This window comes from Musa acuminata, chromosome BXJ1-4 (genome assembly GCF_036884655.1).
Source record: "Musa acuminata AAA Group cultivar baxijiao chromosome BXJ1-4, Cavendish_Baxijiao_AAA, whole genome shotgun sequence".
Taxonomy (NCBI): domain Eukaryota; kingdom Viridiplantae; phylum Streptophyta; class Magnoliopsida; order Zingiberales; family Musaceae; genus Musa; species Musa acuminata.
In genome coordinates, this window is record NC_088330.1 from 19,941,537 (window position 1) to 19,955,339 (window position 13,803).

General features: G+C 39.7%; 2 protein-coding genes across 2 annotated transcripts; both read left to right on the forward strand.

The window, feature by feature from the left end:
• The first annotated feature begins 3,513 nt into the window (after positions 1 to 3,513).
• On the forward strand, positions 3,514 to 5,886 carry LOC135672460 (aspartyl protease family protein 1-like). Its single transcript, XM_065180940.1, has 10 exons — positions 3,514 to 3,854; positions 3,935 to 4,070; positions 4,142 to 4,371; positions 4,443 to 4,658; positions 4,735 to 4,870; positions 4,945 to 5,018; positions 5,092 to 5,191; positions 5,272 to 5,335; positions 5,418 to 5,489; positions 5,566 to 5,886. Exons 1-10 carry the CDS (start codon positions 3,541 to 3,543, stop codon positions 5,754 to 5,756), a joined length of 1,533 nt encoding a protein of 510 aa, XP_065037012.1. The 5' UTR covers positions 3,514 to 3,540; the 3' UTR covers positions 5,757 to 5,886.
• Positions 5,887 to 6,137: 251 nt separating this feature from the next.
• Positions 6,138 to 10,683, forward strand: LOC135650102 (aspartyl protease family protein 1-like). Its single transcript, XM_065169245.1, has 10 exons — positions 6,138 to 6,631; positions 6,727 to 6,829; positions 7,869 to 8,104; positions 8,229 to 8,447; positions 8,569 to 8,701; positions 8,782 to 8,855; positions 8,941 to 9,034; positions 9,102 to 9,168; positions 10,146 to 10,217; positions 10,293 to 10,683. Exons 1-10 carry the CDS (start codon positions 6,321 to 6,323, stop codon positions 10,517 to 10,519), a joined length of 1,536 nt encoding a protein of 511 aa, XP_065025317.1. The 5' UTR covers positions 6,138 to 6,320; the 3' UTR covers positions 10,520 to 10,683.
• The last annotated feature ends 3,120 nt before the right edge of the window (positions 10,684 to 13,803 follow it).

A 13,803-nucleotide genomic window follows, 5' to 3' on the forward strand; every position in this document is an offset into this window, starting at 1 on the left:
GGTTTTGACTTAGCTGGTTTTGCCTAAGTCGTGCGGCACCCTTGCGTGTCCGTTTGCAAAAGTTAGCCTCCCCAAAGCCTCCCATGGTCCCTTAGGACCCACAAATGAGAAAACGGGTTAGAGAAAATGTCTCACTCAGGATCTACAAGTAAACATTCCAGGAAACACTTTATAGACAATGCAAATTACAAACAGACTTTACAAGCTCTGAATAGTTACACAACAAAGGGTCAAAATGATCCATTATAGATTGAAAATCTCTCACAAGTGTCCAAATGATACAACCTTTATTTATAAGCCTAAAACGACTACCAAATCCAACTAAAATGGGATTATTAAGCCTTCAGCTTTTCCTCTATATGCTAGGCAAAGTATGAACATACTAAAAGACACGGATATGCATAAGCATTACATCAAACATCATGTTTAGAAGTTTGTCCGTGACACCTTGGGTCATTGTTTGGGCCTTTTATTGGGCCCAACACAGTCTATATATAGGCCCAACTGGCCCCTAATTAGATTGGCCCAATTCCAATCCTAATTATATGGTAACTATGAAATCTAAGACATTTACTAAGCTAAACAAGTTCGTAAGTTTAGGTTTCTTCCGGTGAGCTTTCGGCAATCTTCCGACGAACTTCCGACGAACTCTCGGCAATGTTCCAACGGACTCTTGGCAAGCTTCTAGACTTCACGACGATCTTCTTGGCGAGTTCCGACGAGCTTCTTCGGTAAGCTCCTGGCCTCTCGATCAATTCCGGCAGAACTTCCGACAAACGTTCGAACTTTCAACGAACTCTCAAACTCTCAATGAAATCTCGTTCTCGACTTCAGGACTTTATTTTTCTTTATGCCTTGCTATCGTAGTTAATCCTGCACACATAAAATATATTTCGATCTAGACAATTATTACTAAGCATGAATCATGTTGTTCGGCATGTCCATTGGTTCATCAACGCTTTATCCGATTCTTTGGTGCATCGTCCTCTCTTGCGGCCTATTGCACAATCGACCAATTAACCTCTGCAACTCCGATATCCTTAGCATAATATCTGCTCTTATTGACTCGATACTCGAAACCATGGCCCGAAGCCTTCTATCGATACGTCGACCGATCCTTCAGCGCGATGTCCAATCTTCTGACATGTTTCTCCGGCCCAACATGATTCTTCCTGCTTTAAATGTCTCTCCTTGATCGAAGCATCCTTTGTTACTTAAAACACATATCAAATCATAAACACTTATCAATTGGTTTCATTATCAAAATACAAGATTAACAGAATTTACAAATATGACATAAAATCTAAAATTATTAAATAAAGTGATTAGAGCAGGGCCTAGTGTCACTAATTTTCATTGGTTTGGGGTAGGAGATAGAAGAAGGTCAAGAGATAGTCTATAACTTTTATTACTAAAACAAGCATTACAATGAGTTAGTAATTTTACTTGATTTGAACATTGAAAGAAAATAACAAGAAATTAGTTATTATTGAATAAAGGATGATAGATGACTCAGGTGACGATACCACATATTAATTGGAGTAGCAACTGAAGCAAGAGAAATTGACTGAGTGATTTATGAAGCCAACGGTCATCGTAGATGTTAGATATATTTATTTCAGTCTCGGCATCAAGAATGTCCTCGTGCTCAAATCCTTTATAAGAAATAAGTTAGAAAACAACTCAATAGAAGAATTATTTTATTTATAAAATTTAAAAAATAAAAATAATATTCTTTTTATGTGAGGTACATATAAAAAAAATCATCAAGTGTAAAAGTATTCATATATAAATTAAATATTATGGAATCAATATAAGTGATAAGTATTTTGTTATTATCACTAATGATAATATCTTTATTATCACTATGAATGAATAAATTTTATAAATCAGATATGATATGATGTGAAGGACTTGAGTCGATAATCTAATTGATTGAATAAGTAGTCATACTAGATGAGTTTTTGCTAATCATAGTGGTTGTTATTATGACGTCATGCTTTTTGGTATTTATAGTAGTTGAAGTTATTTTCTAAGTTGAAATGGGCAGCGTGATAAATAATGACTTAAGTTATTCATAATAGATTTTGTGTGAGCTTTTATTGAAATTCTTAATACTTTGATTGTCTCGGTTGCCTTTGCTTTTTCATTTTTAGTGAAACTGAGCTATGATTAGAGGTCCAACCTTTTTTTTTTCTCGCTTGTTTTATGTTCAAATAGTTTATCACATAGTTCTTCATATAACATCAAGAATCATGCGCTCGAATAGCAACTCTGAGTCCTTTGTATTAATTTCCTAGATCATTAAGAGTATAAAAGATTCGACCTATTAAAATTAGGTTATCTCTAATAATTTTTAGATTTTATATATAATTAACAATAGTATTTTTTTTTTGGGTTAATTTCATCGACATAATAAAAGATTTAGCATGTAAATACAAAAGTAATCGAGGAAGATAATTTATAATTTGGACCATGCTTCTGCTACAATAGTGAGTGAAGCTTAGATAGTTTGTAGAATAAGGTGATTTTGATAGAGCCATAGCTTTTTGATCATGGTTTATCGTTAAGTTTGTTTCGAATCCTTAATAACCCTTATGAATAATAAAAAGTTATTTTATTTTATTAATTATATTTATATTACTTAATTGACTGAAAGAGTAAGATTAATTTACTTGTTTTCGTAGAAGGGATAATGTGTATTGAAATTTTTTTATATTTGATCATTTAATTTATTTATTTGTATTATTTTATTGCTTTTAATAGAAATACATATATCCTATTTTTTTTTTACTTCAATAATTTTCCCCTTGAACTTTAATTTAAACAATACATTTGCTGAGTCACTATTATAGATGATGAAAGAGTAAGCTACATGTTTAATATGAATCGGAGTACCAGCTCACCGACCTTGACGTCTTACCCACTACTTGATACAGCCCAACACGTTAGGGTTATATTCTATTATCTACAATACATACGTGCTACACTATATATGTAAAGTAAATTGCATATAATATTTTCTTTTATGTTGCAGATTTATTATTCTTTTTTGCACGTAGCCAATTTATGTTATTACATCATTTAATTTCGATAATCTATCGGCTCAGTATGATATCAATATACCAAATACCGGATGGTAAGATAATACAAAATAATCTCCATTGGGTTGTGTTAGAGGTCACCAAAAGCTCAAATGTCAACGGTCAACTCTATATATTAAGATTGGATATTATTGCTTTGAGAATTCAACTACTCAAAAATCAAAATAAATGAAAGTCAATAATGGTGCGTTTAACTGTGGGCCCACGGATGATGATGTATCTGAGGCTTCTCAGAAAGCCACGTAGGATGACGAGCCGTGGGTAAGTTTCTCTGGGGCTCAAGTCATCTTATGTTCCGTACCAACTTCCTTCAACTACCCAAAATAATATTTATCTCCCTTAAAAAAATTCCCAAAAATCGAATTTTAAAGCGTCCACGACTCGTTAGTTGAGTCACGAACGCTTCGGTTCCTCGTCAACCCCTCCTCCAATCTCAATGGCGTCCTCCCCCGTCCGCGACGGCCGCCGCCTCGTGGCCCTCCGGCTCGTCCTCGCCGCCGCGATCCTGGTCGCGGCCGACGCGGTCGGCCTCGAGCTGCACCACCGCTTCTCCATCCGCGTACGGGAATGGGCCAAGGCCCAAGCCGTAGCCGGCGCGTGGTGGCCGGAAAAGGGCACCGCGGAGTACTACACCTCTCTCGCCCACCACGACCGCGCCCTCCGCGGCCGCTTCCTCGCTGCGGCCAACTACTCCCAGCTCGCCTTCGCTGCCGAGGGCAACGTCACCTTCCAAATCAGCTCCCTGGGATTGTACGCATCCTGTTCTCCTCCCTCCTCGATCTCCCCTCCCCCCTTGGCTGCTAACTAATCCGCTGACATCTGAAACCTAGCTTGTACTACGCCTTCGTGGAACTCGGGACGCCGAAGCAGGAGTTCCTGGTGGCGCTGGACACAGGGAGCCACCTCCTCTGGGTGCCCTGCGATTGCCTGCAGTGTGCTCCCACCTACGACCCCAACGCATACGGGGTAAGCCTTCCTCTGTAGCATCAAGCTTTACCTTCGGAAGCACATCTCATCCACGGAAGCTAATCTTGCAGGTCAACATGACGTTCAACATCTACAGCCCCAGCAATTCCTCAACGAGCCGCAAGCTTCTCTGCAGCGACAGCATGTGCCAGACCACTTGCACCGGAGCAGACAGCAACTGCCCTTACGGCGTCACCTACGCTGATAACAGCTCGACCTCCGGCGTGCTGGTCGAGGACACGCTGTACCTGGTTGCAGAGGACACGTCCGCTCGCGTCGTCGAAGCACCGATCGTGTTCGGGTACTGCCACAGCTTTCGTCTCTTGCATCTCATGCTGTCAGGCTAAGCTTGTGAATAGCTGAATTCTGCAGGTGCGGGAGGAATCAGACCGGCTCGTTCCTCGGCGGCGGAGCTCCCGACGGCCTGCTCGGGCTCGCCATGGGGAAGATCGCGGTGCCCAGCGTCTTAGCGAGCCGTGGACTCATCCCAGACTCGTTCTCCATGTGCTTCGGAGATGACGGCATCGGCAGGCTGGATTTTGGAGACAAAGGCAGCAAACAACAACAGGAAACGCCGCTCCATCGCAGGTGGTTAAGTGGATGGAATCCTCCTACGCCTACTCTGCGTGCAGTCACAGGTTCTTACTTGGGTGTTCTTCTCCAGCGATCTCTACGTCATCGGCTTAACTGGAATGGCAGTAGGGAACAGTGCCATGGCGGCATCGTTCAGGGCCTTCGTCGACTCGGGGACCTCCTTCACATATCTCAGCGAGCCGATGTACACCAGCCTTGCCCAGACTGTAAGACACATTTGCTTACCGAGACCCCGATCTCATGATTCCATGGAAGATGACATTGATTCATTCCTGCACAGTTTGACTCGCAAGTCCCGGAGAAACGGCGCCCACCCAATCCAAATCTTCCCTTCGATTACTGCTACGATCTGAGGTAACGCACAACTTCAAATCAAGAAGATATGGAGTATGATTCGTGTACATGATCTTATAATGCTGGATCGCAGTCCATCTCAAAAATCGGTGTCGTTTCCTGAAATCTACTTCACGACACAAGGTGGAAGCAGATTTCCTGCCAGCGATCCATTGATTATGATCTACGTGCAGGTAAAGATATCTTTACCCAAGCTGTTCTTTCTCCAAGCCATGCAACTGTTCATGGCGTTGCATGATCATGTGGTGTGCAGGGAGTTCCATCCATGTATTGCCTGGCTGTAATCAATAGCACCTTCGGATTCAACATCATCGGGGGTGAGTCTCCAACCTGCACTCTTCGATTCATCACCTAGTGCAGGGGGTGTGTTCTATGTCTTGCTGCTGTGTCTTGTTGTAGAGAACTTCATGGCGGGCCTTCGCGTCGTCTTCGACCGCGAGCGACTGGTTTTGGGCTGGGAGAACTCCGATTGTGAGTAGATAGATTCCCATGTTCTTGATGAATCATTATGCATTGGTTGTGAAGCAGAGATGGCTTTTGTTCTCAGGCTACAGCTCCACCAACAACATGTCCAGATCATCTCCTGTTTCTCTGCGGTCTCCAACGTCGGCACCCGTCGCTGCGCCGCCAGCAGAACCCGGAGGCTCTCCTCCTCGGCGCAGCGACTCGTCGCGCTTGAGTGCCATGAGAAGCCCCTTCTTGGTGGTGATGTCTCTGCTCTCCATGGCCATCCTCTGACCAGCTTCGGACAGTCGCTCCTGCCATGCGTTGTGCTCGTGGAGTTCCAACCATGTGCGCTGTTTGTTTCCATATGCAGACTTCAATAATCTATTATATATATATATATATATATAAGATCAATTTTATTCTTTATGATCATCGATCACAATTTCAATCTCAATATATATATATATATATATATATATATATATATATATATATATATATATATATATATATATATATATATATATATATATATATAAGAGATCAATTCTATTCTTTATGATCATCGATCACAATTTCAATCTCACTATCATCTTTGACACGATGATTAACTCATAAGAATCCTCCTAATCATATTATTATTATTATTGACGGGCTTAAGTCATGAACCGGACAACGCGTTCGAGAGAGACAGTGGTATCCTTTTTGTACAGTGTCTCTCTCTCGGACGACCGACCGACCCACCACTGACCTCGCCGTTGACGCAGTCCCCTCTAAACCCGCAACGACCCACGCCCTCCCATCAGACCCTCCTCCTCCTCATCCTCTCTACCATCGCCGTCGCTCTTCGCATCGATGGCCGGGAGTCTCCACCCCTTCCACCACCGCTACCTCCTCTTTCTCCTCATCATCATCGGCGCGGCCTCGACCGTAACCGTCGCGGCCGCACTCAGCCTCGACTTACACCACCGCTTCTCCGACCGCGTGAGGAAGTGGGAGGAGGACCACGGGCTCCCTGGCGCATGGTGGCCGGAGAAGGGCACCGCCGAGTACGCCGCCGCCCTCGCCCCCCACGACCGCGTCCTTCACCGCCGCTCCCTCGCCGATGGCTCGGTGCTTACCTTCGCTAATGGCAACGCCACCTTCTGGATCGACCTCCCAGGATTGTGCGCCCTCTCTGTCTCTCATTCTCTCGCTCGCTGAATTCCAATTCCAAAGGTGCTTTGTCTGATTTGTGTTGCGTCTTGTGTGAGGGAATCAGCTTATACTATGCGGTCGTTGAGCTGGGGACTCCAAACATGACGATTTTGGTGGCTCTGGACACGGGTAGCTCTCTCTTTTGGGTTCCATGTTCACTGACTCCAGTAAGCAATTCTTTTGTCTTCGGAATCCTGTCATTCAAGCTAATCACAGAGTATGTCATTTTAGAAGTGAGATATGACTTTGAGCAAATCCAAGTCGTTGATGTCCAAAATCTCTTGTTTAAATAACCATACAATTTGCTCTCTTATGGCTTCTTGTTGGACATCTGCTGAGATATGTAATTACTGCTCAATTCCCTATCAATATGATCCACTTAAATACCTCCTGGAGTGAGCTTTACTCTGAAAATAAACTCCACAACGAAGTCTTTCTGAATAAACATCTGTGCATGTTAAAATTTTTCAGGTTCTTGATGTATTGATGCATCATCTATGTGCACTATGCAAGAGAATGCTTGAATCCTTTCTTTTATCCGTATTGGCTAACTTGTTTAATTTGGATTGGTGCTTGGTTTATGATTTATGTAGTTGATTATACAAGTATAACAGCTTTCCCTAGTTTGTGCAGGTTGAAGTTCTAGAATGTTTTACAATGATCATTCACAATCTTCTCGATAACATCTTTCACAATATCATCGTGACCTGTATGAAGTACTTCCTATAGATTTTTTACTTATTTAATTTATCATATTGTTTATATATATATATATATATATATGAAATTTGTGCTACTATGATGAGAATAATGATTTGGATGTGTAGAGTTACTAGGAAAGATAGTAAAAAAAATATTTTTATTCGTGAACAACTAGGTATCGCTTCAATGAAGGATAAGATAAGAGAGAATTGTTTAAGATGATGTGAGTATATAATTATGAGACCTGTGGATGCGGTAGTTAGAATAAATAAAATGATTAAAGCTAATGGTAAGAAAAGAGATAGAAGAAAATCTAAAAAGATCCCAATAGAAACTATAAGTAAAGATTTAAGTACTCTAAACTTAAATAAATATATGGTTTTTTAAAGATTTCAATGGTGGCAAAAGATCTATGTAGTTGACCGCAAATAGTTGGGACATACAGATTTGTATTTTCTATTTTTCCTTGCATGATGTGCATTTAATTGATATATATTTGAACAGGTTAACAATTTGGAGGGTATCTATAGTCCTGGTCAATCATCAACCAGCCAAAATGTTCCCTGCAACAGTAGCTTCTGCGACCTCCGGAGCAAGTGTTCTGGAGCAAACAGTAATTGCCCTTATTTTGTTCGATATGCTGATGATAGTTCATCTTTGGGCATTTTGGTTGAGGACGTCTTATACTTGAGAAGAGAAGATGCTACTTCCAAAACTGTTGAAGCGCAGATCACATTTGGGTATATTCATCTTTGACTAATACTTCCATTTTATGATTAAGTAGAAAATTGATTTGACGGTCCTGTTGTCTTCACTAATACTTCCTTGATCAGAACTTATGATTATTTCTCTTGAGTTCTGCAGGTGCAGTGAGTATGTGGAAGGTATGAACATGGCATTACCCTATGGTATCTTTGGGCTTGGTATGGGAAATACTTCTGTGCCTAGCATTTTGTCAAGTAAAGGAATCATATTAGACTCTTTTTCCATGTGTTTTGGAGTTGATGGGATCGGGAGAATCAATTTTGGAGATAAAGGTAGCTTAGACCAAGAAGAGACACCATTTAATATTGACAACAGAGGGTGAGCTCCTTTGTCATTGATGTGTTTGTTGGCAATGCATTTTGTTTGAATGTTTTCACATCCTTTTATTTTCATCTGAAGCATAATCCATTTCCTCATCTTCTTGGATATTGTTCTCCAGCTTTTATAATATCAGCATAACCGGAATGGAAGTGGGCAATACTTCAATTGATTCAGATTTTAGCGTTATAGTTGATTCTGGCACCTCGTTCACATACTTACCTGATCCAGTTTATACAAAATTCACTGAAAGTGTAAGATTAGCAAATGGTTTATTCGAAAAACATGTCAAGTTATTAAAGATATGTCGACTTATATTTGTTCCTCTTTACAGTTCAATGCACAGGTACAGGAGAACCGACGCAAACCTGATAATAGTCTACCTTTTGAGTTTTGTTATAATTCAAGGTTATCAATTTATGATGACAACTATTGGAATATTTTACAATGTTTATACATATGTATCTAGGTCCTTAGTTTTTGCTTCATGCAGCTCAAGATATAGTTTTCAGCGGCCTAATATAAGTCTAATAGCAAAAGGTGGAAGCAAGTTTCCTGTCAGTCATCCGATGCTAATGTTCATAGAGGTAAAAGTTATTTATTTAATAGTCCAACAAACTTGCACCCTTCTAACAATTGTATTCCATTTGTCAGAGGCAGCAAAATGTATATATATGTTGCCTGGCAGTTTTCAAGAGTCGTGGATTTAATATAATCGGGCGTAAGTTCTTCCATCTTCCATTTTGATTATTCCTGCACAGTTATAGTCTTAACTGAAAATATTATGTTTTATGCAAGGTTCATCGTACCGAACCGTACCGGTGTTTCGACCCGGGCTCGATATGGTACGATACCGGTGTATCGGGCGGTACATCAGGGCATACCGAGCGGTACATCCTGGTGTACCGAATAATTGTATACTTTTTTCATATTGTAATACTGTAGCAGTGCTACAGTATAATACTGTAGCACTGTAGCGGTACCAAGCAGTCCACGTACTGATAATCTATTAGACCGATATGTACCGCCCGGTACGGACAGTACGCTTCAATATGACAGACGATTAGTTTTATGTCCTTGGGATTGTTGGTTAAATTGGCATTTCAAGTTGCTTTATATTTATGGTAACAAGTTTATGATTGGCTGCTTTATTTGGGCCTAGACGGTGTTTGGCTTTTGTGTAGAAGGTGTTGATTCCAACTAATATGACTTTTATGGACTTTTGTTCATAGACTTTCCAGTGTGCCAGTCATTCCTCTATGCTTGGTACTTTCATGTCTTTATTTTCTCGATATATAATCCTCAACATCTGTGACTACAAAATCCAATTTTTTCTTGTTTAATATCCCAGTTCAAAGTTGAGAAGTACAATTGTGTTCTTGGGTATTTTTTAGCAAAATAAAAGAAGATAAAATGTGCTTGTCAAATCAAATAGGTAGCAGCACTACATTTGCAGCTAGACTGGGTCATAGCTGTGACTTGGATTAGTCAATTCTCGGGGTAAGCACTTAAAAGGTTTACACTGTCAATGATTGGGAAGAAAATCTGCCTTCTCTTCTGCATATGTCAGACCACAAATTCTATAGGTTTGAGCAATATTGATGCTCTGGTTGCTTTTTCATTTCCTATTTCGTTAGTTTGCAAGCTTTTCACCGAACTGACACGAGTTTACATGTTTTATGTTTGCATTTCATTCAGAAAATTTCATGCAAGGCCTCCGCGTTGTCTTTGACCGAGAGAAACTGAGTTTGGGTTGGAAGAAATTTGATTGTGAGTATATTTCACCAAACGAAAGCATCAGTTATCCACAGTTTTCATTGATCATGAAGTTTTTCTGATGCTTAGGTTATAGTACTGAAAATTCCAGCACTAGGCCTCTTCAAAATCTCTCTCCTGCACCCTCTCCAGCACCTTCCCCAGGAGTAGCCTTTGAACCAAGCACTTCTGCAGAAGCCCCAATTCCAAGGAGCAACCATACTCAAGTTGTACAGACACCTCGTAATCGTTCATCACGTTCGAACTCTAAGATCAGTATCATCATGTCTCTTCTATTCTTCTGGGCGGTTCTCTGATCATCTTCCCTGGATCTGTACTCAGCCCTGAAAATAAAATCAGTTACCAGAAATTATCATGTATACTTAATACCTGTCACTAGAAATTACACCAAATACAGCAGCTAATTCTGCCATTATGTGATTATTCAGTATTCAGTCAAATAGGTTGAAGTTTTCTTGAAGTTCTTATATGGAATTTTATTATATGTAAATTATGTGGGTTTTCAGAAGGCACAATGTGTAAGAGAAATATTAATGTCAGCAAGAATATATTATGAGATATAAAGAGAAATAACTTTTGTATATGAACAAATATTAACAGGTCATAAAACATAGTGAAATTAAATGGAATCATAATCAAATCGAACACCAAGATATACGTGCAAATTTTCTTTTATGTGAAGGATAAAAATCACGGGGTAAACTAGAGATAATCTATTATAATAATAATAAATATACAAATCTTAATCTTTTGCTCAAAACCCTAGCAACAATCACAAGAGAATAACTGGGATACAAGGATCATGTCACTGTGTTCAATATCTAAATCCTCCCTAATTCTCTCCAAGTAAACACAGTAAGAATCTATTGTAGATTTAATCTAATCTGAGATGAGAACACTGTTGGATAATTGAGAACAGTCTCTTTGTGTTATCCTTGTTTTATTCCCTTTTTTTCTCCTTGATTTTTTATCTTTTTCTCCTCCTTTTTACTACTGCAAGGATCTCCTATGCTGCCCTTGTTGCTGTCCTATTTATGCCTCTTTCTGTCTTTAAAACACAGCCACTCATACCACCCTAATATGAATTAGGGTTAAGTTAAGTGAGGAGGTGGGTTGTGGGTTGTTCAAGCCCACTATAGGCTGAATCTGTGGACTACCAGCCCAATAACCTCCCTCTTCAGCCCATAAGGGAGGCTGTCCCATGACTCCTCAATGTGAAGCTATGTCGATGAGTTGTTGGCATATCTCCTGTCTTTTTTTTGTAAGGTCTTTGTTAACATATCTGCTTTATTGTCATCTGTGTGAATTTTTTGAAGCTACAACTGCTTCTCTTTCTACTCACTTTCAACTACTTCCTGGTAACTCTCTGGTTCACCTACATCAGTAAGCATCACATACTCATCTGTAGAGAATCTTCTAAAAGATTGACGTTGTCTAGAAGATCTTCTCAACTAAGGTTCTGTACGAAGTTGCTCTCTAACTTCTTCTTGCTCAACATGTCCTGTAGGTAGATCAACATCAGGCTCTACACCATCTCCCTACACATCTCCCCCATCACCTTGATATACTGGAGGAGTAACTAGGTCACAATCTGTTAATCCTTTTGCATAAGTCTTGGCTTGTGTCTTCTTCTTCAAATTCTCAAAGGTTTGATCCTCAAAGAAGACCACATCTCTACTTGCTTCTGAACAGCTTCTACTTTTTTTGATCTCAAAACCTGTAACCAAACTGATCATGTGAGTAACCAAGAAAAATACATTCTTTAGTCTTAGCATCTAACTTGGACCTCTTATTGTCTGGAACATGTGCAAATGTACGACAACCAAACACTCTCAAATGCCTGTAGGAAACATCTTTCCACGACTATATATGCTTTGCAACATCACCATCTAGGGCTATGCATGGTGACAAGTTGATCACATCAACTACAGTCCTCAAAGCCTCATTCCAAAACCTTTTGGGTAGCTTGGTTTGTGAAAGTATACATCTGATCTTTTCCATGATGGTACGATTTATCCTCTCTACAATTGCATTATGCTGAGATGTACTAGGAATTGTCATCTCATGATGGATCCCATGTGACCTGCAATAATCATCAAATAATCCTGTATACTCACCACCATTATCTGATCTTATACATTTCAATTGCCTTTTTGTCTCCCTGTCAACTCTGGCATGAAACTCTTTAAAGACATTAATCACCTGATCTTTGGTCTTTAAAGCATAGGCCCAAATTTCCCTAGAAAAATCATCTATAAAAGTGATAAAATAAAGTGCACCACTTATACCAGGAATATCAACAGATCCACCAGGAGTTTTTATCCTCAAAGGACCACATACAACTAAGATATGCATTTTTCTAGACAAAGCAAGACTAGCAAATGAAACTCTGTGTTATTTACTAACCAAACAATCAATACAAGGGTTCAAATGTGTACCTCTAAGGTCTGGAAATATCTCTCTCTTGGAAAGAGCTTGCAGCCCCTTCTCGCTCATGTGTCCCAATCGCCTATGCCATAACTCCATGTTGAAGTCTTTCTCTGTAGCATTTAACTGCTTACCATAAACTTTAGCCTGTAACCTGTACAAAGTATGACATTTCTTTCCACTAGCTATAACAAGAGAACCCTTACTGAGCTTCCATTACCCTTTATAAAATATGCTATCATAGTCGAGTCTTCCATCTAAAATTAAATTCAGCCTTAGGTCAACCACATGCCTTACATCCTTAAGCACCAACGTGCAACCAAAGTTGGTCTTTAAATGGATATCACCCATGCTAATGATGTCTGCTGTGCCATAGTTGTCCATCTTGATAACACCAAAATTTTCAGACCTCTATGTAGCAAAAAACTCCCTCTGTGGTGTAGCATGATAAGAAGCACCTCTGTCAATCACCCACTCAAGAAAAAATATCATCAAAAGGAGACAAAATCAAATAATTACCATCCTACACTATAGTTGTAGTATTATCCTTTGACTCTATAGACTCCACTTTTTTTTTCTTTTTCTTGCTCTTCTTAGGTTGCTTACATTGGTTCTTGTAATGTCCTTTCTCATCACAGTTATAGCAAATAATATCTTTTCTTGATCTTGACATGCTCCTACCCATGCGTGAACTGCTTCTAGACTTTGACCTTCCTTTGTTCTTTGAGATAAGTGCATGTGAATCATTCTGAGATGTTACTGAATTCTTTCTTCTCAACTCTTTATTCAACAAACTGCTTGTTACTTGACTCATGGTGATAACACCATCTGGCACAGAATTACTAAGGGAAACTACCAGTGTCTCCTAACTTTCTAGTAATGAATTGAGAAATAACAATGCCTGCAACTCATCATCAATAAACATTTTCATAGAGGATAACTGGTTAGTAATACTCTACATTTCATTCAAATGCTCAGCAATAGAAGCACTCTCTCTATATTTTAGGTTCACAAGTTTTCTGATAAAAAAAGCTTTGTTACCAGCTATTTTTCTTTCATAGAGACCTTCCAATTTTTTCTAAAGAGAATATGCAGAACTTTCAGTAGAAATATGGTGAAAGACACTATTATCAAGCTACTATCGAATAAACCC

Excerpts from the sequence above, each read along its gene's own strand:
- LOC135672460 (XM_065180940.1), top strand. The coding sequence starts at position 3,541 with ATGGCGTCCTCCCCCGTCCGCGACGGCCGCCGCCTCGTGGCCCTCCGG. Across the intron at positions 4,071-4,141 it reads ACGACCCCAACGCATACGGG|GTCAACATGACGTTCAACAT; the intron begins GTAAGCCTTCCT and ends CTAATCTTGCAG. Across the intron at positions 4,372-4,442 it reads GAAGCACCGATCGTGTTCGG|GTGCGGGAGGAATCAGACCG; the intron begins GTACTGCCACAG and ends TGAATTCTGCAG.
- LOC135650102 (XM_065169245.1), top strand. The coding sequence starts at position 6,321 with ATGGCCGGGAGTCTCCACCCCTTCCACCACCGCTACCTCCTCTTTCTC. Across the intron at positions 8,702-8,781 it reads ATACAAAATTCACTGAAAGT|TTCAATGCACAGGTACAGGA; the intron begins GTAAGATTAGCA and ends TCCTCTTTACAG. Across the intron at positions 9,035-9,101 it reads CGATGCTAATGTTCATAGAG|AGGCAGCAAAATGTATATAT; the intron begins GTAAAAGTTATT and ends TCCATTTGTCAG.